The 25,500-nt window shown below is 39.4% G+C and overlaps 1 protein-coding gene across 1 annotated transcript; it reads left to right on the top strand.

The window, feature by feature from the left end:
* Positions 1-1,034: 1,034 nt before the first annotated feature.
* Positions 1,035-24,845, top strand: DLAT (dihydrolipoamide S-acetyltransferase). The gene is made up of 14 exons (XM_029209274.1): positions 1,035-1,338; positions 1,775-1,876; positions 2,579-2,703; positions 2,849-3,002; positions 5,695-5,821; positions 7,892-8,079; positions 9,192-9,345; positions 15,129-15,196; positions 16,382-16,474; positions 16,839-16,946; positions 17,511-17,626; positions 21,580-21,742; positions 22,720-22,856; positions 23,395-24,845. Exons 1-14 carry the CDS (start codon positions 1,060-1,062, stop codon positions 23,522-23,524), a joined length of 1,944 nt encoding a protein of 647 aa, XP_029065107.1. The 5' UTR covers positions 1,035-1,059; the 3' UTR covers positions 23,525-24,845.
* Positions 24,846-25,500: the final 655 nt, after the last annotated feature.

Here is a 25,500-nt window from a genome sequence, read left to right as displayed (position 1 = left end):
CTGGCTGCCTTATTTTTCCAAATGTTTAATTACCAGCAAAGGTGAACACGTTTTCAAATGTTGGTTTTTCTTACTTCTTGTGTTCTTGATGTACACTGGGGATTTAGGGATATAAATATAACACGTGCTTCCTTCTAGTTTAATGTCACTCTCAGCTGAGAAATGAGACATTTTCTAATTATAGGATAACCCTACACAGAAGGGTACCTAACAAATGTAGGTAGACGGGATTACATGGCAAACTAGAAACAGAAATCTGTTTTGTAAACTTGTAGCTTCATACATAGAATATGCTTAATCCTGCTACAGTACTCTAGAATGTGGGAATATATCTTCCATTCGGCTGCCCTTCACATCATTTGGCTGGAAAACCTGTTCACCCCGGTTTCCTGTTGGGCTACAAACCTGAAATTAAATCTTTGTAACCCAGTACAGCCTGCGCGGAGCGAAGCCCCAAACCTGGTGGCGGTTGGGTCCGTTGAGGCTGCGGGCGCATCCGACGAGCACAGTGATGCCCCTTTCTCTGCCGGAGCGCCTAGACCCGCCCCTCGGCCGCAGGCTCTCCGCGCCCGGCTGGTCCTCGAGACCCTTCCCATTCTTTCCTCAAAACGGGGCCACGCCCCTCAGCCCACCTCAGACCACTCTGCCTCTAACAGCCCCGCTCTCGCCACCTTTTTAGGCCCCTCCCTTTCGGCCGTGCCCTACACAGCGCTTAGGTGAAGTCCTCCTCTGAGATGCGGCCACCACTGCGAGCCCACCACCTGCCACTCCTCTCCACGTCTAATTCTTCCAGACTCGGCCTGCGGAAGCTCCGCTGGAACGCCCCTGCCACTCGTGGCTCCACAGTACCCGCCCTGGGCCACCCTTTTCCCCGACACCCGGCAGAAAGACCGTACGTTCTACACGTTTCTGGTCCACGGAGGGTGTAAGGCGAATCTTTGGAGCCCGTTTTACGACAACTTGCGGCCGCGCGGTGCGGCTGACGGCAACGCCGCGCTGCTCTTGGAGAGGTCACTTCGGAGACGGCGCTGGCTTTGGGGTGTGGGGGTCAGCGGCAGTATGTGGCGCGTCTGTGCGCGACAGGCCCAGAATGCAGCACCAAGGGCAGGATTTGGGGCTCGGTGGACGGCCTTGCGGGAGGAGCCGGGAGCTCGGTGCGTGACCCCGCAGGCTGGCTCGGCTCCGGCTCGTTGCTGCAGCAGGACCACAGGGTATGGCAGGCTCCGGGCACTCTGCGGCTGGAGCCCCAGCTCCTGGGCCACACCGCGGAATCGCGTCCTGCTGCAGCTTTGGGGATCTCCTAGGCGCCGCTGGTATAGCCTCCCCCCGCATCAGAAGGTGAGCCCCATACCTGTCCTTCGCGGGACCCCGTTGTCCTTCATGGGATCCTTCCTCAGAGGCCTCAGTCAGTGATCTTCCATCCCCCTCCAAGTATACTGCGTGTCAGTGTCCCTTCTCCATTACCCAGCTTTGCTGTAGCTCTTGAGCTTCCTTCTCCTGACCTATTCCATTGAAGAGCGCCAAGCCTGGGGTGGTATGTGGAACGTCTGCTGAGTACATGCTGTGAGACCCACGCAGGCCTGTGGAGCAGGAAGCCTGTCCTTCTGGTGGAGAGCTTCTGGTGGCAGAAACCCCCTTTATATCCCCAGTGCCCACTGTGTCTTGGGACTCAAACTCTTTGCGTTAAATTGTAGTGACTTGAGTGAAGCGTTAAACCAGAATGAGCGTTAGGTAGCTCTTTGTAAATTTCGTATTTCTCCTTTGTCTTCTCCAGGTTCCATTGCCCTCTCTTTCCCCCACAATGCAGGCAGGCACCATAGCCCGCTGGGAGAAAAAGGAAGGGGAAAAAATCAATGAGGGTGAATTAATTGCAGAGGTAAGTTGTTTTAAAATATGGAAATGAGTTAGAAGGGACCGGCTTAGCTAAACTGAGCATTAACTTCCTGAGTGAGTAGTTATCCCTTTTGCTTAAGAAACTTAGATGTTTTTTACAACTTGATATTAGAGAAAGTTGGTTAGCTAAATAAGTTAGCAGCAGCTAGCCAAACTGATTTTTAGCTAAGATATTTTTAATAGTAATTCTTTCAAACCTGTGATAGAGGCTTTATTTTCTCATGACTGTTGAACTGTATGATTTTTTTAAATTGAAGTATAGTTGATTTACAATGTTGTGTTAACTTCTGCTGTACAGCAAAATGATTCAGTTATACATATATATACATTTTTAAAAAATATTCTTTTCCATTATGGTTTGTCACGGGAAACTAAATAAAGTTCCCTTGTTGGACCTTGTTGTTATCCATTCTATGTAATAGTTTGCATCTGCTAACCCCGAACTCCCACTCCATTCCCCTCCCACCCCACAACCACAAGTCTGTTCTCTGTGTCTGTGAGTCCGTTTCCATTCTGTAGATAAGTTCATTTGTGTCATATTTTAGATTGCACATATAAGTGATAGCATGTGGTATTTTTCTTTTTCTTTCTGACTTACTGCACTTTGAACTGTATGATTTTAGACACAAGCTAATAAACTTCATACTGGCAGTAGAAGTCTAAGCTCCTGCTTTTGTGTTAAAAGGTTGAAACTGATAAAGCTACTGTTGGATTTGAGAGCCTGGAGGAGTGTTACATGGCAAAGATACTTGTTGCTGAAGGTACCAGAGATGTTCCAATTGGAGCAATCATCTGTATCACAGTTGAAAAGTGAGTAGTACCATGGCAATCTGTGGAACTTAGATGCTCAAGTGGAGTATTTTAACCCAGAACTGAGAAGTTAGTTAAAGGCTTCTAAGACTACTGAATGCACTTTGTAACCCCCTTATACTTATGCATTCTTTCTCTTCCTTAGACCTGAAGATATTGAGGCCTTTAAAAATTATACACTGGACTCTTCGGCAGCACCTACCCCACAAGCAGCCCCAGCACCACCCCCTGCTGCCGCTGCTCCGTCACCTGCACCTCCCGCTCAGGCTCCTGGTAGCTCATATCCTCCTCACATGCAGGTGAGGCTCAGCCTCTGGGTGTTTGCTCTAGAAAATTTATTATTCATTTATTATTTTTCATAGGTGGCTCTCACATCCTGGGAACTGGCATTAACTATGGCTAGTTTTTGTCATTTGAAAGTAAATAGAGGTTTAAACATGCAAATTGACAACTTTTATTCCTGGTGGTTATTTCCAGGTGTGTGAACCTGGCTAGTTCTTTTAACCTTTCACAGCCTCAGTGTAGCAGATAGGATAATGTTTGGTACTTCTCATTCAAGAACATTTTGTTAGATTTTGAGGATGATTTGTACTTATACTACTCCCTGTATAAATAAGAGTTTTTAGTAGGCCCCAAGTACTGTCTGTTGAATGAAAGTTCCCAATTGGTGTTTTTCCTTGACATGTGGTATTCTATTTTCTAAGAGTAAGTGAAGTAGTCCAGTAGTATTAATAAAAGACTGAACTAAAATAAAGAATAAGTGTCAAATAGACATATATAATAACATTGCAACAAAGCTGAAGGTGGTAAATATAGTCACTGTTGATTCTATTAACTAAATCAGTTTATAAGAAGCTAATTAGTTTATTAGATATTAAGATTATCCCATCTATATTTGTGTTTCAGATACTGGAAATGGATAAAAGCCAGCTGCACTTTTTCTAAAGGATTAAGACTAGAACTTTCCTTCACTTAGTTTATTTGTAGAAATTTTTGTATAGGAATAATTTTCTCCTTTGGACATCATGTTCTATTCCATGGTCTTTTTTTTTCCTATAAATTTATTTATTTATTTATTTATGGCTGCATTGGGTCTTTGTTGCTGTGCACGGGCTTTCTCTAGTTGCGGTGAGGGGAGGCTACTCTTCGTTGAGGCGTGCAGGTTTCTCATTGTGGTGGCTTCTCTTGTTGCGGGCGCTGGAGTGCGTGGGCTTCAGTAGTTGTGGCACATGGACTCAGTAGTTGTGGCTCGCGGGGGTCTAGAGCACAGACTCAGTAGTTGTGGCGCATGGGCTTAGTTGCTTCGCGGCATGTGGGATCTTCCCAGACCAGGGCTCGAACCCGTGTCTCCTGCATTGGCAGGCGGATTCTTAACCACTGCGCCACCAGGGAAGTCCTCCATGGTCTTTTATTAACATTCACTCATTATAAAGTTTTGCCTGGTGGTCAGTTCACGCATTTATCTCATCCTGTTCCACAAATTCTGTCTCACTACACAAGACAGTACATTTCTCTATAATTTATGTCTTTGGCTTTTTGTGAAAGTTTTAGGGTTCTGTCTTAATTATCCTTTAAGATACAGTATAGAGATTATTGGATCCACTAATTTTTAAGAAGTAGATGAAGATGAGGGACTTCCCTAGTGGTCCAGTGGTTAAGACTCCATGCTCCCAATGCAGGGGGCCCGGGTTCGATCTCTGGTCAGGGAACTAAAAAAGATTCTGCAGGTCGTAATGAAGATCCTGCACGCAGCTACGAAGGTCCCGAGTGCCGCAACTAAGACCCGGTGTAGGTAGGTAGGTAGGTAGGTAGATAGATAAGATAGATAATTCTGACCTAGAAAAACATTTTAAAAATTTTCTAATTAGAGTTCTAAGTTTTGTTTTACTCCCCCCCTTCACCTTCCTGAGACATCATCAATTGAAATGATTTTTCTCTCAGCATAATCCTGTTGTTAATTAGAGGGCTTCCCTGGTGGTGCAGTGGTTGAGAGTCCGCCTGCTGATGCAGGGGACGCAGGTTCGTGCCCCGGTCTGGGAAGATCCCACATGCTGCGGAGCGGCTGGGCCTGTGAGCCATGGCCGCTGAGCCTGCGCATCTGGAGCCTGTGCTCCGCAACGGGAGAGGCCACAGTGGTGAGAGGCCTGCGTGCCACAAAAAAACAAAACAAAACAAAACAAACCTAAAAGATAGCCAACAAAACCCATAATGAGTAAGCATCCAAATTCAGTGGACATACAAGCCATATAAATAAGAAAGCAATTTTAAATTTAGATCAGCCAATCTGATGTTTAGATTTTACTGGGGTGGAAGTGACTATTGTAAGAGCAGTTTGTTCATTTGTTCATTCATTCATTCATTTTTTTTTTTGCCGCACCGTGTGGCATGTGGGATCTTAGTTCCCCGACCAGGGGATCGAACCCGTGCCCCCTGCATCGGGAGTGCAGAATCTTAACCACTGGACCGCCAGGGAAGTCCCAAACAGTTCTTAATAAGAGTTTTTTTTTATCTTGAAAAAGTATCTGGCAAGTTTGGGAGAAATTCAGTTTCCCCTGAGTGAAGAGATAGATGCCAATACAGCACACAGTAAAATTTTAGTGGAAAGTCTGGACTAAGGTCATTCTGTGAAAATGAAAAACTGTAGCTTAATCTAAGTGTTAAGAAAGACGAAAAGATGTTCTGTGCTTAGATATTTATTGAGGAATTAATTTTTAGTAAGAACTCTTTCCCATCTGCCCATTGTTTTTACGTTTGGAGGGTGGAAAAGTATTTCGAAGGTGGGTCAGAGTATCGCTGGTACTATAAAAGCTTGAGATTTGAAAGTTTCACATGTAGGGATACTTGAGGCAGTGGGCTTTTACTGCTGTGGGGGCATGGGAATTTGGATGGTCACAGTCACTATCATTCCATAAAACTGTTTGCTGGCCTGAGTTCCACTGTGTCCACAGCTTCCTAGTATTACACAGTAATAAAATGTGTTTGTTTCTACAGGTGCTTCTTCCTGCCCTCTCTCCCACCATGACCATGGGCACAGTTCAGAGATGGGAAAAAAAAGTGGGTGAGAAGCTAAGTGAAGGAGATTTATTGGCAGAGATAGAGACTGACAAGGCCACTATAGGTGAGATTTCTTCAGCTCTTAATGGTTGAGGCACTGAGTTTTCCAATGAGGGAAGAGGATTGCCGTCCTATCCTATAATGAGTGAGTGATAACATGAAAAATTTTAATTCTTGGGATTCATTTCCTGGAACAGAATATTTCATAACAAAAGTGTGCATAGTTGGATTTGTCAGTGCCATACTGTAGTCTCATTGGATCAAGGATATGTCAGCTTAGGGATTATTTTTAGGCCAGAGTTTGCTTATTTATTAGCCTTATCATTGTCTAAACTGGGCAAGGGGGAAAAAAGAAGAAACAGGAGAAAATAACATCAAAGGCAGGAAAATACCAAAGAATTTCAGATGACTTTGAGGGAAGACTTGAAAGCAGGGCTTAGATTGTTTTCATAGTTTGAGAATGAGTGATGGAATGTATGTGTTACCTGTTCAGATATCATATCACATTTCCTTTTATTCCCTCTCTGATTTATTTTTATGCTTAGAACAAAACCCATATAGATAATCATATTTGTCATACCATGTATAGATATTTGTATTCTCTCTTTTTTTTTTTTTTTGCGGTACGCGGGCCTCTCACTGTTGTGGCCTCTCCAGTTGCGGAGCACAGGCTCCAGACACGCAGGCTCAGCGGCCATGGCTCACGGGCCCAGCCGCTCCATGGCATGTGGGATCTTCCCAGACCGGGGCATGAACCCACGTCCCCTGCATCGGCAGGCGGACTCTCAACCACTGCGCCACCAGGGAAGCCCTAGATATTTGTAGATAAATGTATTTCCTGTCCAGTTCTCAGAGATGCAGTAGGAGATTCTGGGCATCCTCTGCAGTGGTTGTTTTCAGATTTTGTTATTCAAACCCTTGATGGCACGTTGAGGCAAAGGAGAACTTAAGGAGCAGCACTCTACTGTTCCGTGCCCGCTCCCCCACTTCCACCAGGACACCTCCTTTTTATCTTTCTGCATGTTGCGCTTCCTCCCATAAGATTTTATTAGAAGAAAGGATTCTGTTTGTTAAAAAGAGAGAAACAAACAAAAAAACCCTGGCAAAAATAGATCTGCTTTGCATTTTAACTTGAATACCAATGTTGCTGTAGAGACTAGTATTCTAAAGACTCTGGTCACTAGAGAAGTATTACCTTGGTCAAACTCTTTAAACTCTATTGTGGCCTTGGAGTCTTTTCTTTTTATACATGTCTTGTATTGTGTATTAATTCTCAACTGGGATATGGAAGGATTCATCAAAGATGTGTTTGTCAGGGAGAGGCACAACGCCACAGAAAGCCAAGATCTGGAAGGCAAAAGTTGTCCTCTCCAATGGGTTCTTTTAGTTTTACTTTCGGAACTCTTCATATTTGAGTTCCTTGTAAGAAAAGCACTAGCTGGGAATTCCCTGGCGGTCCAGTGGTTAGGACTCCATGCTTTCACTCCCGAGGGCCTGAGTTCAATCCCTGGTGGGGGAACTAAGATCCCGCAAGCCGTGTGGCCAGAAAAAGAAAAGAAAAGCAGTAGCTGAATAAAGTCAACACCACAGAAGCTCTAGTTAGGCTGTATTTCTTCATAATGAAATAGTTGGTGTAATACCAAGTATGGCCTCTCAAAAAGTTCCAAAGATGCTTTTAGGGGTGTAATCCCATGTCACTATCAACTATAGTAGGTCTTTTAATTTAACCATGTGGCTCTGATCTTTAGCAGTACAACTGATGCCATCTTGGAGTCTTGTGGGTCTGCAAGGGGCTGCCCCTGGGGATGTTTTAAAGAAAACGTTCAGAACTAACCACTGTGTAATCTATTATAGTTTTATTTAACAGATATTTATTTAGTATTTACTTTGTGCCAGGTACTGTTTCTAAGTACTTGGAAAATGTTCACTTAATTTTTGTAATATCCCCGTGAGGTAAGTACTATTGTCATTCCCATTTTGTAGGTAAAGAAGCTGAGACACAGAGAAGCTAAATAGCTTGCAGAAGGTTATATAGCTACTTTGAAGAAGAACCTTTTACTTAAAACTGTGCTTTGAGTTTGGTAGGATAGTGGAGTCCTTTAAGTTCCATAATGGTTTTTTCTTTCTATTTAAGGTTTTGAAGCACAGGAAGAAGGTTACCTAGCAAAAATCCTGATTCCTGAAGGTACAAGAGATGTCCCTCTAGGAACCCCACTCTGTATCATTGTAGAAAAAGAGGCAGATATACCAGCATTTGCTGACTATCGGCCAACTGAAGTAACTGATTTAAAACCACCAGCACCACCACCTACCCCATCCCCGGTAGGTATGCTTCTAGAATTGAGGGAACACTTAAACCTTATTCATCTCTAAATTAAGGGATTAAAGTAGATGATATTCTAGGTTCCTTCCAGCTCTAAGATTCTATGAATAAGGAAGGAGATAGTTAACATTTGTGGAGACCTACACAGTGTGTGGCACTGCACCATTCACATAATGGTCAATAGTTTGATTTGTATAGCTTTTGTTTTTTCCTGGTGTCTTGAGTCCTGCCGAGAACAAAGCTGAGGTGACATGTTCTTTTTCTGCTTTAGGTGTAGATAGATACATATATATATATGTATATATGTATATATATACATATATATATATATATATATATATATGGAAGGTAATGCTTTGTCACCGATTTTCTGTAGAATTTGTAGTTTTTGTCATTGTCAATCCTCTTGGTATTAACATATAGTAGGTCAAGCTTATATTTGTAATACATTGGAACCTTCACGTAAATGGCTTATTTTGCATAGAATTTAGTCTGTCTCTATGCACTGTATACTATATACCTATAACATGAGCTTGTACGAATTCCAGGCATCAGTAATACTATAATGAAGCTTCTGCAGGTGTAGAATCATGTGAGTTTAGATGAGGTACACAGTTCTGTCAGAGAAAACTTGATTTCTGACTGCCGTACATATATGGGGAGCTGGCAAGTAGTTGTAGTGGTTTATTTTTTAATGTGTTTCAACATGGAACCTTCCAGAATAATTTATTATTTTGGAATTAGGTTGAGTAAAAACAAAAGCCATGTAGGGGATATAAGAGAATGAGAATAAAGAAGGGACAAGTGATTAAAGTGAAGAAAGGCTATAAGGATGTTATATACTGGTTACCAAAATTAAATTCCATGCCTCTCTTTGTTAATCATGGAGTTAGAGAATTTGACTTTGTTCTGTCTTTGACATAAAATAATGTTATTCTATTCATATTGCTGTATTATGTTGGGTAAGCAGGAAAAATGTACATTTGATATTTGGAAAAAAGATGAAAGTTATTTAATTAAAATAGGTTTGACTAAATAAACTATAAACTCTTAAATCTTTCAGACCAATCTTTGCAGTGGTGAATTAACAATCTGTAACTTTTTTCAAAAGGCAGCCCCTGTTCCTCCAACTCCCCAACCTGTAGCCCCTACACCTTCAGCCACCCGCCCAGCTACTCCTGCTGGACCAAAGGGAAGGTTGTTTGTTAGCCCTCTTGCAAAGAAGCTGGCAACAGAGAAAGGGATTGACCTTACACAAGTAAAAGGTAAGTCTGTTTCTATGGAGTGGGGTTTTACTAAAATTTAGTAGAGTTTCTTCCTTAGGACCAGAGGGTACAACTATATATAGTCATCTTATCTGCGATAGCCGGGGGAAGGATGAGGGAGGGAAATATCTCCTTTGGTGCCACCAAAGAGTAGGAAAATTTACTGTGCTTTGTTTAGTCTGTCTAAGAGCTACCTATATAATTTAGATAGCTTTTTTTCCTTCCCTGTTAACGGGAACTGCTTAATTGTTGGTGAAAGTATGATGTGTTTGTTCAGCAGAGTTGGGTTATGGTACTTGATTGTATAATAAGAAATCTGTATTAGTGCTAGGCTGATTGAATGTAGTAATACACAGAACAAAACATGAAGTTGGGGTGATTTGAAGTGACTTAAAATAATAAAGTTCATACAAAACTGAACTAACGCCCCTTGAGGGCAAAGGAAAATGTCTTACCTATCTTTTCCTCCCCAGAGAGATAGTGTAGCTTAGTGATAAGAGCATGGGGTCTTGAATCAGACCATCTAGGGTTTAATCCTGGCTTTATCATTTTCTGTGTAATATGTCTTTTGATGAATTACTTTAATCCATCTGTTTTTCTATCTGTAAAACTAGATAATAGTTTACATTAAAACAGGTGAAGTGCTTAGAACAGTATCTAGAATGTAATAAGTACTCAAAACATATTAGTTTTGTTCACATTATTACTATTATTGGCTGGCATTTAAATGTTTTAAGCTAAAATTTAATGTAAGGTAATTAATATACTTTGGCAAAGGGGGGAGATTACCATTCCTGGAACATGGTTTGATGGCTAATACTATGTGCTAGTCTTTTAATTACCAGATTTAATTTGCATAACATTTATTGAAGTAAGAATTATCATTTCCCATTTTTTTATTGTCCAGCTATGAGCACTCATCAGTGGTTATCATCTGTCTGCAATCTATTGTTTTTATGGTTAGAAAGCAAGCCAATCCCCAAAGGCACAAGAATAGAATATTATCGCTGTTTTACTTCAGAGGATTCTTGTAATATTGGAAGACCCTTTTTTCACCTTAATATTATTTCACTAGTGTATTGCCATTCTTTATGTACATGTGATTAGAATCAGGGACAGCAATTTAAATTGGAATACATTTTAAGGGGAGGAGGGACTAGGTTAATAATTATATCTGAAGAATTTAGACAAGTAAACAAGGACCATTTATTAGATATTTAGCAATACTGACTGCCTTAGGAGAGATTTAAGTGGAAAAATCTCAATATTCTTACCATGCAGTTAGAGTTAAGTGATTCATTTATTTAGACAAATATTCATTGAGTATTGTCTATGTATCCAACACTTGTTCATAAGACAGACAAGATTCCAGTTTCAGATGCTCATATTACCAACAATAAAGAATTAAATGGACAGGGAGTTATAGCATAGTAGTTAAGAGTATTGGCTTTGGAGCTGGAGTGCTTGGATTTAAAACCCAGTTCTGTCGAACACTAGGTGTGTTACCTTTTGTGTCTCAGTTTCTTCATTTGTATATAAAAATAATAACTTATAGCTTGTTGGGATTAAATAAGTTAATAAACAGTGCCCATACATAGAAAGCATTAGCTATGATGATAGCATTAGCTATGATGATAATAACTTATTAAGTAAGATGATTTGAATGCTAAGAAAGAAATAAACCAAGTGATATACTAGTGAGTAACAGGGTGAATATATGTGTAGTCATGACTGCTTTTGGACGGGGTGGTTGGAGAAGGTCTTTTTGATGAGGTGACATTTGATCTGACCTGAAAGATGAGTCAGCTATGAGCCAACCATGTGAAGAACTGGAGGAAAACCATTTTGGGCAAAGACCAGCTTGAAGTGGAAAGAGCTTGGCATGTTTGAGGAACAGAAAGGAGGCCAGTGTTAATGGAGCATAGTGAGCAAAGGATCTAGTGGTAGGAGATGAGGTCAGAAAGAAACTCAGGGGTGAGAACATAAAGGATTTTACAGGTTATGATAGTATTTGAATTTTATTTAAAATACAGTAGGAAGCCATTGAAAGATTAATATGAGGAAGTGGCATAAAATGATTTATATTTTTAAAAGATCATTTTGGCTGCTCTGTGCAAATGGATTAAATGAAAGCCAAGGCACCTGTTAAGATGCTGTTGCTGGAGCTGATGATGGTGGCTTACACAAGGGTGGTGAGAGTAGAAATGAAAAGAAATGGACAGCTTCAACATACACTTCTGCCATAGAATCAGCAGAACTTAGTCAGGGATTGGATATGGGGACTCGACAACAGCAACTTCAAAAGAAATGCGCAGTGGACGCTGATCTGGACAGCTTGAAAAGTGAAAAGTGGATGAAGAAGTGGAGATAACATTGTGGACAACTTATTCAAGAACATTTGCTGTGAAGGAAGGCATAGAAATAGAAATGTAGCTTTTGGGAGCATATGGGCTCAAGAGAGAGCTTTTGGAAATGAGTGATAGTAGAACAGGTCTAGTGTAGAGTTTCTCAGCTGTGGCACTGTTGACATTTTTGACCAGGTAATTCTTTGTTGGCGGGGTGGCAGCTGGTGTCCTGTGCATTGTAGCATGTTTAGCAACGTCCTTGGCTTTTACCTGCTACATGGTAGTAGCATACCCCACTTGGGACAACCAAAAATATTTTTAAACATTGCTAGATGCCCCCTTGGGGGCAAAATTGCCCTGGTTGAGAACCAGTGGTCTAATAGAAAGGGATAAATTGGTGATGTAGAAGAGGAGAAAGAGCAGAATAATTTGGCAAGGTACAAAGGTTTTGAGAATGTAAGAGGGGATGGGATTGGTTTGGGGTAGAAATTAGGACAGTTTGTCGGGGTAGGTTTATAGGTTTGGTGGTAGCGGATGAGGAGAGTACCTCTCTGCTTCCTGCTATTTGATCAGTAACATGTAAAGGGAGGGGGTAGTTCCCTGGTGGTCTGGCGGTTAGGATTCGGTGCTTTCACTGCTGTGGCCTGGGTTCAGTCCGGGTTAGGGAACTGAGATCCCACACGCAGCCAAAAAAAAAAAAAAAAAGTATAAGGTGAGGGGATCTGCTGGAGAGTTAGTGTGGGAAGGTCTGAGATTAGAGAGATTGTGAAATAGTGTTCTCAGAGACAGGGAAAGTGAATTCAAGGGAAACAATTTAATTTCTGGGTAGTTTTGTGTGTCTATTTTAGTTTTGTGCCTCTGAATTTATAGTACAGTCATTCAGCTAGGTGTGTACTTTTTCCCCCAGCAATATTAAGCTACTCTGGTGCTGGCACTGAGAAGGCATATGTTTTAGAGTTTGACCAGGGAGTGATTATAACAGTGATCCATAGAGTGTTGTAGGCTGGGTAAGGAAGAAGTGAAGACAGGAGGCTTGACAACATGATGAGAGCAGAGGAATTAGTGGAGTGGAAGAAATTTTGCATTAGGGGGAATGAGTGGCCTGAAATAAGTGAGCTGAGAGGATCAGTGGTTGGTGTTTTATGACACCACCTCTGACACTAAATGTAATTTTCTTTCCACACCAGCAATCAGTTCTCTACACCACGTGGGTATCCAACAATTCAATCCTATTCTGACACTCTCCAGAGTTAGCATCAGACTCCACAGGTTTTTGTTTTTGTTTTAAATTATTTATTTTTGGCTGCGTTGGGTCTTCATTGCTGCACACGGGCTTTCTCTAGTTGTGGCGAGCAGGCTTCTCATTGCGGCGGCTTCTCTTGTTGCAGAGCACAGGCTCTAGGCACGTGGGCTTCAGTAGTTGTGGCTCGCGGGCTGTAGAGCACAGGCTCAGTAGTTGTGGCGCACGGGCTTAGTTGCTCCGTGGCATGTGGGATCTTCCTGGACCAGGGCTCGAACCCGTATCCCCTGCATTGGCAGGCGGATTCTTAACCACTGCGCCGCCAGGGAAGTTCCGAGACGCCACAGGTTTAAAGGCTCAGTCCCACAAGTCTGCCCCCACTTGAGATGCCAGTCCTGAGGATCACCCATACTTCTGACACACTGGCTATAAACCAGGAATTCCCAAGACCCCCTCCTCGGGTTTGATAATTCACTAGAATGACTCACAGAACTCAGGAAAACACATTATTTACTATTGCCTGTTTATTATAAAGGATACAACTCAGAACAGTCAAATAGAAGAGACGCATGCGACAAAGTATGGGGAGTGGGGGTTGGTGCTGAGCTTCCGTGCCTCTCTGGGAGCACCCCCCCGCCCCCAGCACATTAATGTGCTCACCAACCCGGAAGCTCTCCAAATCTTGTTGTTCAAGAGTTTTATTTTTATAGGGGTCAATTATTATTTTTATAGGCATCGTTGATTGTATCATTGGCCATTGGTTATTGAACTCAATCTCCAGTCCCACCCTTACCCCTTTCCCCCAGGGACAGATTGCTTACCAAATTTGACCAAAATGTAATCATTTGGGGAGAAACTGTTCTGAAAGCCTAAACCCTGATGTTCAGAGTTTGATTTGTCTCAGAGCTACCCATATTATGGTTTATATTTCTTTGATGCAGAGCATTTTCACATCACTGTCCCATTTTATCCTCACAGCATTCCCATGAGTAGGGGCTGGTATGATAATCTGTCCTACAGATGAGACTAAAGACCAGATAAGATTAAGTGACCACAGTCATCTGTCTAGTTTATGTTTGACAACAACCCTACGTTTTTCGCTCCTAGTCTAGTGTTCTTCCCTTTATACCATATTGCTTTATGATGGTCTGTTGTACCTTCTTAGGGAGAGAGACAAAAGAATTTCAAAGATTTCAGCTAACTCCTAATAGGAAATTCTTATAGGTGGATGAAGCTTAGTATAAGGCAGGTGGTACTGTAGTTTCCTCATCTTGAGGGGCTACAGTGTCCAGATCAGCCTTGATTGTAAGGGGAGGTTATGGTTTCTGTCTTTTATAAGGAAGGGAATCTAATAGGCGTACTGCTGCCTCTGTTCTAGAGCTCCTGGTGAGGATAAACACAATCCTAGCCAACTCAGTTTTCATAATGAAGGAAAGGAGTTGGGACGAACTGCACACAACGAGAATCCTTTTAAAAGTCTGCCTTGGGGGAAGATGAATCAATTTGACCAAATATTTTCTAGAAGTGAGCCAGTGTAAAAGGTATTTTAATAACTAAATTCTGAATCTCCTTAGAATTAAGGTTCAGGATTATCTACTTAGGTGTAATGTTAAACCTAAGAGGTTGTGGATGGGAGGAGGAAAGAGATTGAATGAAAGTAAAATTAAGCCTGTTGAGGGAACTTTGAAGATCTTTCTTCATGTGTAACATGGCACCTTTTTCCTTCATAATCTCTAACACAAGCCAATATAGCGCCTTGGCTACTGTGAGAAAGCTGTGAATAATGGAGACCACATATAGAATGAATGGTTCTAAAGATGAGATCATTGCATTTGAGAGTTATTCATGCTATTTCAGGGTAAAAACAATTGACTTGCCTGATTTGTCCAAAATAATTGTTATCATATCTGTCGACTCTGTAGCAAGGGAATTGTTTATGAGCAAATGAATGTAGAACCCAAATGAGATCTATTCCAGGGTTTCAGAAAGGGTGTTTTGGAGCTAACGGAGAGGAGGGCAACAGTAGTTGTGGCGTATTTTTAGGGAAAAGTTTAAGGGGCATGATTAAGGCAGTGGCCCCTTTAGAGGGTCTTTGTTAGAGAACCTTTAGGAACTTGCACTTCAGGATCACAGTGCTGATCTCCTTGAGGAATTAGCGGTACGCTCTCATGTGTGTGGTATTCCTGTGTCTCTTCCAGGGACGGGACCAGACGGCAGAATCATCAAGAAGGACGTCGACTCCTTTGTGCCTACTAAAGCTGCTCCTGTGAGTTATATTTCGCTTCCTAAATTTTGGTTGCAGTTTGTCCCTGCAGAGTGCTTTGTCCAGCCTGTTAGACCCTTGCACACATTATTTATGAATGAAATAGCTTAATCAGAACTGTGTTTTCTTTTGTCTAATTTCACTGGCTAGTAATAAGTACATATGAATGTGCTGTTATTCATACACAAAAGCAAAGATGATATACACATTGAAATCCACTCCAAGTTGTTTCTGTTCTTTTTTGAGTAGTGATACTAAATTTTTCCTAACTTATCATCTTATTCAGGCCCTATTTTTTAAAGCATGCTTGCAAGTTGGTTGGCTAGTGTTTGAGGTTTATGTAGTTAATTAGTTCACAGGGGCATTAAATCCACATAGCCAACTCCGTTTGATCAGTAAAGGCGCTAAAATAATCAACTATAAGTAAGGAAAATGATTTAGTTATTTAGATGTTTGCTTTAAAATAAAAGATTCGTCTTTTTTTTTTTTAAATAAATTTATTTATTTATTTTTGGTTGCGTTGGGTTTTTGTTGCTGCGCGTGGCGTTTCTCTAGTTTTTGTGAGCAGGGGCTACTCTTCGTTGCGGTGCACGGGCTTCTCTTGCTGTGGAGCACGGGCTCTAGGCGTGCGGGCTTCAGTAGTTGTGGCTCGTGGGCTCAGTATTTGTGGCTCACGGGCTCTAGAGCGCAGGCTCAGTAGTTGTGGCGCATGGGCTTAGTTGCTCCACGGCATGTGGGATCTTCCTAGACCAGGGCTCGAACCCGTGTCCCCTGCATTGACAGGAGGATTCTTAACCACTGTGCCACCAGGGAAGCCCCTGTCATTGTTTTTTCTTAACAGTATTCAGGAAAATACATTACTTCCTTTGTATTTATCTCTTAATCTTTTCAATTTAGGAATGCTTTGATTGCTTTTATTGAAGAAAGTTTTGTGAAAACAAAATTATTTTGATATAAACTAGTCATAGAAACATTTAAAACATGATTACCCAATTCTAAGTATGAAAATTAGAAACAAAACTCTTAAACAAGCACAGTCCAAATCGGAGTCCCTTTTGCTCCCTTGGGATAGAAATAGCTGTTTTCCTACAAACCATTTAATTTTCACTTTGCCATCTGTAAAAGAGTCACTAACAGTTGTTCACAGTTGCTTATGCTAAGACTAAGAACTTTTTTACCTCCTTCTAGACTCCAGCAGCTGCTGTGTCTCCCCCGAGTCCAGGAGTGGCGCCGGTTCCTACAGGTGTCTTCACAGATATCCCAATCAGCAACATTCGCCGAGTAAGAGTATTACCATAACTTTTCGACCCAAAGCTGTTGGGGACATCTTTACTCTGATTGTTCAGTTGCATCCACAGTTTGAAACACTAAGAAGAGACTTTTTAAAAATTGGGAACCTTAGGTGATTCATTTAATAGGTGTTTGGTTTGGCCAATAGAATTCTTGGGAGACACAAACACTGTGTTCTGATTAAATACTATTGGAAGGGGCTAAGTTATGTTGCAGTCCTCCATCTTCCAGTTCTAATAATGCTTGAGGTAAGCATTACCAGGGAGCAAGGTTAAGGGGCAAACAGAGAGCCCTGAATGAGATGAGGTCTCATTTCAACTCAAGATAATTGATTTTTGGATCTCTTTGATTTTAGGTTATTGCACAGCGGTTAATGCAATCTAAGCAAACCATACCTCATTATTACCTTTCTGTTGATGTAAATATGGGAGAAGTTTTGTTGGTACGGAAAGAACTTAATAAGGTAAAAGGTCTGGAAATTCTACCTTCATAAATTCTAAAAATCTTGTTTTCCCTCACTGAATATTTACATTTTTGCTCATATATTGTATTTTGTTACAAATACCAATTGATAATGGAAAAATGGATGTCATCTTAATTTTAACTGACAGAGAGTATCCTGGAGAATTTTCATTTTCTAACCCTTGATTAAAGTTTATGATTAAAGTCGACTTTGCTATGGATCCATTTTAGCCTAACATAGTCCCTATGATCCTATGAGACTACTTGAGTCTCTTCTGGTAGGAACTAGTATGTTTACTTTGTGTTTATAGTTAGTACCAAGCACCTACTTAGTGTTTAGTTACTTAGTAACTTATGGGATGCAGCTAAAGCAGTGCTTAGCAGGAAACGTACAGGTGTAATTGTCTACATTAAAATAGATGAAGAAAACCAACTTTTGGTTTCTTTTCATCCTTTCCACCTCAGGACATCGGTATATCCACCCCCTCCCACCTTCTCAAGATTATATAGTTTCAGTCTTTGAGAAGAGAATTTAAGAAACTACTATGGTTTCTTGTCTTTGCAGATGTTAGAAGGGAGAAGCAAAATTTCTGTCAATGACTTCATTATAAAAGCTTCAGCTTTGGCATGTTTAAAAGTTCCTGAAGCAAATTCTTCTTGGCTGGACACAGTTATAAGACAGTAAGTATAACACTTCTGGGGAAGGTATACACACATATATATATATATATATATATATATATATATATACACACATACATATACATATATATCCATCAGCAGTGTTTTGTGTGCTGTCTCACGTATAACTAGGAGTATAGGGAGTAAGGAGAAGCAGAAGATGGAGGGGAGATGGCTTCCACAGGCAAGACAATTTGAAAACAACATAAAGCTATTTCTGAGATAATGCCAAATTTAGTTAGTAAAGACTACAGATTCTTTGAGTTCAGAAAAGGGAGATAAGTGTAAAATATGTATAATTAAGTTGATAATGACTCTCACAAAGCAGGATTGAAATGGTTTTGTTCACCAATGAGTTCTGCTAAACTTTAATGGAGGCAAAATTGAAAACAAAACCAAAAACACAGTATTTGTTAATATTATGGTAGCATGTGACTGGCATGGTGCTCTTGGTGTCTTTCACATGTTATCTCATTTAATCCTTATGACCACGTTATGAGTTAGGTGGTTTGACACATTTTCTAGATGAAGAAACTGAGGCTCAGTAAGTTGAGTTACTCCCTGAGTTAATATGTTAGTAGGTAGCAGAACTGTGATTGGAACCAGGATTCTGACTCAGCCTAGGTTTTTTCTACTATGTAGATGCTTTTATATTATTAATTTAAATTTTTTTACAATAATAGTATGTACATTAGAATATTAATTCATGGCTTATGGTGACCTGCTCAACCTTTAATCTGAGGTCCACTCCCAAGAGGCAAACACAGCCTTTAAATTGTTATTTCTTTTGGTATTTACTTTCCTATTTCTAAACATTTTTCTGTTGCCTTTCATAAATTTTTCATTTCATTTACTTTATCAACTGACTTCCTATTAAAGAAGGTTAAGATTTAGCTTTGTTCTACCCTCTCTACAAACACACACACACACACACAACCCATCTTCTACCAAATTGATTGTAGCACAAATTTTGGACAAATCAGTATTCAGTGTTAATATCTTTATGACTATGAAAAATTGTTTATGACTAAGGAAGTATAGTATACCATGAATACCGACCTGATTTTAATGATTGCCTAAGAGGGGCTAATTTTTAAATTACTCATCATGAAATCTTTCTGAAACTCCCCAAGAGAATTCTAAACGTGTTTCACAGGACTGAAAAATGGTTTACTGATTCTAATTTTTTCCTTGGTCACCCCACTCTTAGAGAACATCTGAGGGTCTTACTATATTTTTAGAGACTATATTAGCTTTCTAGGGCTGCCATGACAAATTACCACAAAATTTGTGGCTTAACAAAAATTTATTCTCTCTTAGTTCTGAAGGTCAGAAGTGTGCAATCAAGGTGTCGGCAGGACTGTGCTCCCTCCACAGGCTCTCGGGTGGACTCTTGCTTGCTTTCTCCGTTCTGGCGGCTCCAGGCATACCTTGGCTTGTGGCTGCACAGCTCCAACTCACATGGCCTTCATGTGTCCATGTCTTCTCTTCTGTCTCTTACAAGGACACTTGGCATTGGATTTAGGGCCCACCCAGATAATCTAGGGTGGTCTCATCTCAAGAACTTAATTACATCTGCAAAGACCTTTTTACTAAATAAGGTCACATTAATAGATTCTGGGATTAAGACATAGACATATCTTTTAGAGCATGGTTATGAACATTTGAGGACAGTTCTTTGTGTTGACATATGTTTTCACTTCTCTTGGGTAGACTCCTTGGAGTGGAATTACTGGGTCATAGGGTAAATTTATGTTTAATCTTTTAGGAATATGTGAAGGAAACACTACGTAGATGAAAGGATGGACATTGCAGGGCAAGTTCTATAAATTATTTATTAATCCTTACCAAATGCCCTTCAATTTGTTCGTACAGCTATTCAACAAATATTTATTGAACATATACTGTTTGCTGGATTTAGTGGTGAACAAGATAGGAAACACCATCCCTACTCTCTTAGGAGGAAGATTATTGAACAAATAATATTGTAATGACAAGGTAATTTAATTAAGAAAGAAGTGTTTGCTGTTTGATACCTTGGCCAGAGCCCAGCTACGGTAGTTGCTAAATGTCACACACTGTATTATTAGAGCAGGTCCCTATGTTTGCAAGTGACAAAAGCCTGCTGCCTCTGGCGAGCTTGGGCACACTGGGGGGTATGGTCCCCATAATCTCCAAAGAGCTGGAGTTCTTCCTTCATGTGAAGTTTTTAACTTTTTCTTTTTTTTTTAATTGAAGTATAGTTGATTTACAATATTATATTAGTTTTAGGTGTATGGCATAGTGATTCAGTATTTTTGCAGATTATACTCCATTATAAGTTATTACAAGATAATGGCTATAATTCCCTGTGCTATACAATATATCTTTGTTGATTATCTATTTTATACATGGTAGTTTGTATCTGTTAATGCCATACCCCTAATTTGTCACTTCCCCCTTCGCTCTATCCTTTGGTAACCACTAGTTTGTTTTCTGTATCTGTGAGTTTGTTTCTGTTTTGCATGTGCATCCATTTGTATTATTTTTTACATTCCGCATATAAGATACACAGTATTTGTCTTTTTTTGATTTATTTCACTAAGTATTCTCTAAGTCTGTCCACATGGCTGCAGATAGCAGAATTTCTTTCTTTTTTATGGCTGAGTAATATTCGTGTGTGTGTGTGTGTGTGTGTGTGGGTGGGTGGGTGGGTGGGTACTTGGGTTGCTTCCATGCAGTGGAAGCTTGGAGTCTTAACCACTGGACTGCTAGGGAAGTCCCTTCTTCCATGTCTTTAATTAGTATGTTCATTTTTTCCAGATATATTCCCAGGATTAGAATTGCTGGATCATATAGTAGTTCTATTTTTAGTTTTCTAAGGAACTTCCATACTCTTTTTCCACAGTGGTTGCACCAGTTTGTTGATACATTCTCACCAACAGTATACAAGGGTTCCCTTTTCTCCATATCCTCACCAGCATTTGTTAACTTTTTCTTTATTGCAGATCACTTTAGCAGGGGCCCTTACATAGACGACCCCTAAGGAGACTGATACAATTCAGGAGTTTGGGAACTTGGTTGCGGGGGGGAAGTCATTCTTTTCTACTAACCTTTAACTGAAATTTAGCATTTCCTCCCATTATAAATATAAAGAACAAATCAAAGAGGTATTAATAGTACTTGTGCTGATGACCAAATAAAAATCAAGTTACTTTCGTATCACATTGTAGTTATTGCGGATATCTTAAAATATATTTTTTTCTTATCACTACTTCAAAAGTATAGCCATAATTAGACCTGCTGCAAGATTATTGAGTTAATACAGAAGTGCATATATCAAATTTTGTTTTTTGAATAGCTTGATAACTGAATTTCAATATAGTTTGTTTTGGGGGAAGTTTTTCTGGTAATTTGAGTATTTTGTTTTCTGTGTTTAAAAAATATATTCTGAGAAGGGACCCAAATGCAAATGTGCCCCATGGCGTAGAAAGGATTAAGAATCCTACTTTTATGTTTTGAGACACCACCACCACCCTACCACATGAGTACTTCTGTTTCTCCCACCATGGAGTCCTTTCCCTTCACTCTTCCGTTCATCTGCTCAAGTTCTGCTTGCAGACTCAGCTCCAGCCAGTCCATTTCGTTTCAAAATCTAAGGAGTTCTTTTTAATTCTCACGGATGCTGAACCTTTTTTTCCCCACCTGTACCCATGGTGTTAGTCAAGGCAGATGAGGGGTAGTTAGTGAGTACGTGTGAAACCAACCTACTGACATATCTCTCATTCATTTTTTAAAAGTGCAGGTCTAAGGGAGGCCACAGCAAAATTTAAAAACCAGGAAAGAGCTCTCCCTGGCTGAAAAGTAGCACAAACTGAAGTAAATACCACTATTCTTGGGTAACCTAAAACAAACTCTTAATTAAACATTGTTGATGATTATTGAGGTTTACTTTTCTTTTTCTTTTTAAATAGAAATCACGTTGTTGATATCAGTGTTGCAGTCAGTACCCCTGCAGGACTCATCACACCTATTGTATTTAATGCACACATAAAAGGACTGGAAACCATTGCTAATGATGTTGTTTCTTTAGCAACCAAAGCACGAGAGGGTAAACTACAACCACATGAGTTCCAGGTAAGGTATTAATTATTTATCTTCTGAATGCTATTATGTTATTTTAAAATTTGGCATTATGTTTCTATTGCATTTTCTGCCTTTTGATTCTGCCTTGTGTTCTCACTGACACAAGGTCTTGAAAATAAAGAAAAATTGAGTAACCTATCAAAAGCTGAAAATAACACATTTTCAAGTAGTGTGCAAAAGCCACGCAACTGACTTTCGTTCATATTGCTATAGTTGTATGTTTTCAGTAAAGTGTATTCCATTCATTCCTTTTTTCCTTTCGGCTTTATTTATGTATAATTAGCAAATAGAAATTGTAATATTTAAGGTGTACAACTTGATGTTTTGATATATGTATACACTGTGAAGTGATCATGACAAGCTAATTATCCATCCCCTCATATATTTACCATTTTCCTTTTCTTTTTTATGGTAGTTGAATCCTTTTTTAAAATTCATTTTATTGAAGTATAGTTGATTTACAGTGTTGTGTGAATTTCTACTGTACAGCAGAGTGATTCAGTTATACATGTATATACATTCTTTTTCATATCCTTTTCCATTATGGTTTATCACAGGATATTGAATATAGTTCCCTGTGCTATACAGTAGGACCTTGTTGTTTATCCATTCTATATATAATAGTTTGCATCTACTAATCCCAAACTCCCAATCCATCCCTCCCCCACCCTCTCTCCCCACTTGACAACCACAAGTATGTTCTCCCTGTCTGTGAGTCTTGCTTATGTTTCGTAGAGAAGTTCATTTGTGTCATATTTTAGATTCCGCATATAAGTGATATCATATGGTATTTGTCTTTCTCTAACTTACTTCACTTGGTATGATAATCTCTAGGTCCAATCCATGTTGCTGAGAGTCCTTAAAGTAAAATATTATCTTAAGGTCTTTTCACAAAACATTTGTCATTTTCTTCTAATTTATGTTGACAAGCAGTTACCATGATCTGTTTTTAATCTTTTTTTCTTTAGGGTGGCACTTTTACGATCTCAAATTTAGGAATGTTTGGAATTAAGAACTTTTCTGCTATTATTAACCCACCTCAAGCATGTATTTTGGCAATTGGTGCTTCAGAGGATAGACTGGTTCCAGCAGATAATGAAAAAGGGTAAGTGCCAAAATGGAGAGGGAGTTGTAAACTCACTTTCATTACAATATACCTGTTTTTGAGTCTCAGTTTTTATAATTATTGCCATGGCATATTGGAGCTTCAGTCAACAACTCTTCTTATTTTACTGTTTGAGATGGGAAGTCTTGTTTACTCTAGGTCAGGGGTCAGCATACTTTTTTCTTAAAGAGCCAGTTAGTAAATTATTTTATGCTTTCTGGGTCATACGATGGCTATTGCAAATACTCTGCCATTGTGGTGTAAAAGCAGGCATAGGCAATACATAAATGTATTCCAGTAAACCTGTGGGATTTGGTCTGAGGGCTGTTGTTTGCGGACCTGTATCCTCTAGATGGCTGTCTGGTCTGTTTCTTCAAACTATTAATTTGAGCTAGAGGTGTACAGCCCATGAAGAATAGGTGGAAAATAATGTTACCTGGTTGGGATTATAAGTTAGGTGTTGTCATTTGGGCTGGTTACTAGCTAAAGTCTAGTGATTGCTTTCAGAATTCCTAATAATGTTTTTATCTTTTTCTAGATTTGATGTGGCTAGCATGATGTCTGTTACACTCAGTTGTGATCATCGGGTTGTGGATGGAGCAGTTGGAGCCCAGTGGCTTGCTGAGTTTAGAAAGTTCCTTGAAAAACCTATCACCATGTTGTTATAATTAACCCAAGAATTTCTAGACTTTCCCAGGTCACACTGGTTCATTCTTACCAAGATATAAATATGTTATTAAACGGTGGTTCTCTTTTTATTTTAAGGTTGACCAGTTACTTTTGAGTCTGTCCAGATAAGTTATTTGTAATGGGCATTACTGAATTTTTTAAAATGCCAATTACATCCAAATATTGTGCACATTTAATCAGTACCAAATTTTAAGCTGTATACTCCTAGTCAAGGGGCATGTGGCTTAGCCCTTGGGTCATAAGGACTTCCACTGGGAAATGTAGAGGTAGAATTGTGGTTCCCTATTGAGACAGGCACATAAAAGTAACCTTGATGAGATCTTGAGGTTTTGAAATTTAATTACCTCAAATGTTTTGTTTAGATTTGAGAAAAAGAGAAGAAGTCGGGAAAATTAGTTCTCTTGGAGAAAGGGTTTGAATTGAAGCTTGATTTTGGAACATAAACCTAATTTAAAATTTTCTGTTACATAATCTCGGTTTATCATGGATGGGAAGCATATAGAACTTCAAGGAAAATAAGTGAAATTTTAAAAGTCAACATTTTCTTAGAACTGTTCCACCAGCTGTTCTTTGTTTATTTTTCTATGAATTCAGAAATGGTTGTTTTCCCCTCTTGAGATGAAGATATAAATATGAGCCAGCTACTTGGTATAAGTGAGAATTTGTGTGGGTATCTATTTAAACAATTGAAATGTGTCATTCTGAGAGCAGAATTCTATAATTACCTCCAAATAAAAGAATATGCTTATAGAATTTAACAGAGTAAAGTTGTGAAAGTAGAATTTTTCCTCCAAAAGTAACTGGTGGTTACTTGCAAATGAACTTAATTACCAGGAGTTATTACTTAAATAACTTTGAAAAGCTATATCAAGTAACTGTGGAATGTTACTATATCAAGTAACTGTGGAATGTTAAGTGTGCATATGTAAACTATGTTTCCTAGTGAGATATGTGCCAAAGTCCATTTATCACCAGGTTCTATCTGAAAAGAAGAGGGGAGAGATACGCTGGTGAACAGTTTGGAGTGATAAAAGATGATGACCAAAACGAAGTGGTTAGTTCTACTTGGATAAAGTGAAAAATGTTAAATGTGTACAAAAAAAGCGTTCTGTGTTTTTCCACCCCAGTGTTGTCTCGTGTAAAATAAGAAAGCCCTAAAATCCTATCGGAGAGAAAAAAATTATTTAGGTTGTTTGCTACCTTATCAACCTAAATTTTTTTTTTTCCATTTTGTTACGATTTGCCTTTCTTTGGGGGGGGGTGGATGGTGGTGATATTCAGGATAATAAAAATGAATTAGAAACATCACAATTCTAGACTTTTTACTGAATTGATGTGTTTTAATAAATACTTGGAATTGTAATATGTGGAGCTGTTCCCTGAAATTTAGGTCTTTCAATGTTGAATCTATTTCTAAATGTTCGTTATTTTATGGTGCACAAGTGACACTCCATATATTCCAGAAATATTTTCCTTGCTGTATTATTACGAAAACAATTCAATACATTAATCTGATTTTTCAGTGATGAGTAATTTTAGCTTGAACTGAAGAGTATGCAGAAGGAACAAACTTATGACAAGGGACCATCACCAGTATGAGCCATATCTGGTTCAAATACATGAAACTTCAAAGATAACTCATTCTTTGCTAATGTTTATGGTTCTATTGTTCCCTTGAGAGAAAAATAAAAAGTTGCATTCTAATAAAAATTGTTCTGAGTTAAAAATTAATCTGAGCTATAATCTAAATCTGGATTCAGTCTAGTTTGCTTACCAGAACTGAATGAACAAAAGTTAGAAATAGTGCTTTGGTTCAAATTAGATTGTTTAAAAATTAAACTATATGATTTCAATGTTTCTGGTCTAATATTTTTGATCTGTGGGTAATTATTTTTCACATTAGATTATTTAAGACCAGGAACAGCTGTGTACATGGTAAGCTCTTAATACAGAA

Source organism: Monodon monoceros, unplaced genomic scaffold (genome assembly GCF_005190385.1).
Source record: "Monodon monoceros isolate NGI ecotype Baffin Bay Population unplaced genomic scaffold, NGI_Narwhal_1 Super_Scaffold_7, whole genome shotgun sequence".
Classification (NCBI taxonomy): domain Eukaryota; kingdom Metazoa; phylum Chordata; class Mammalia; order Artiodactyla; family Monodontidae; genus Monodon; species Monodon monoceros.
Note: the sequence above shows the minus strand (reverse complement) of the source record. Positions and strands in the feature narration are given on the sequence as shown.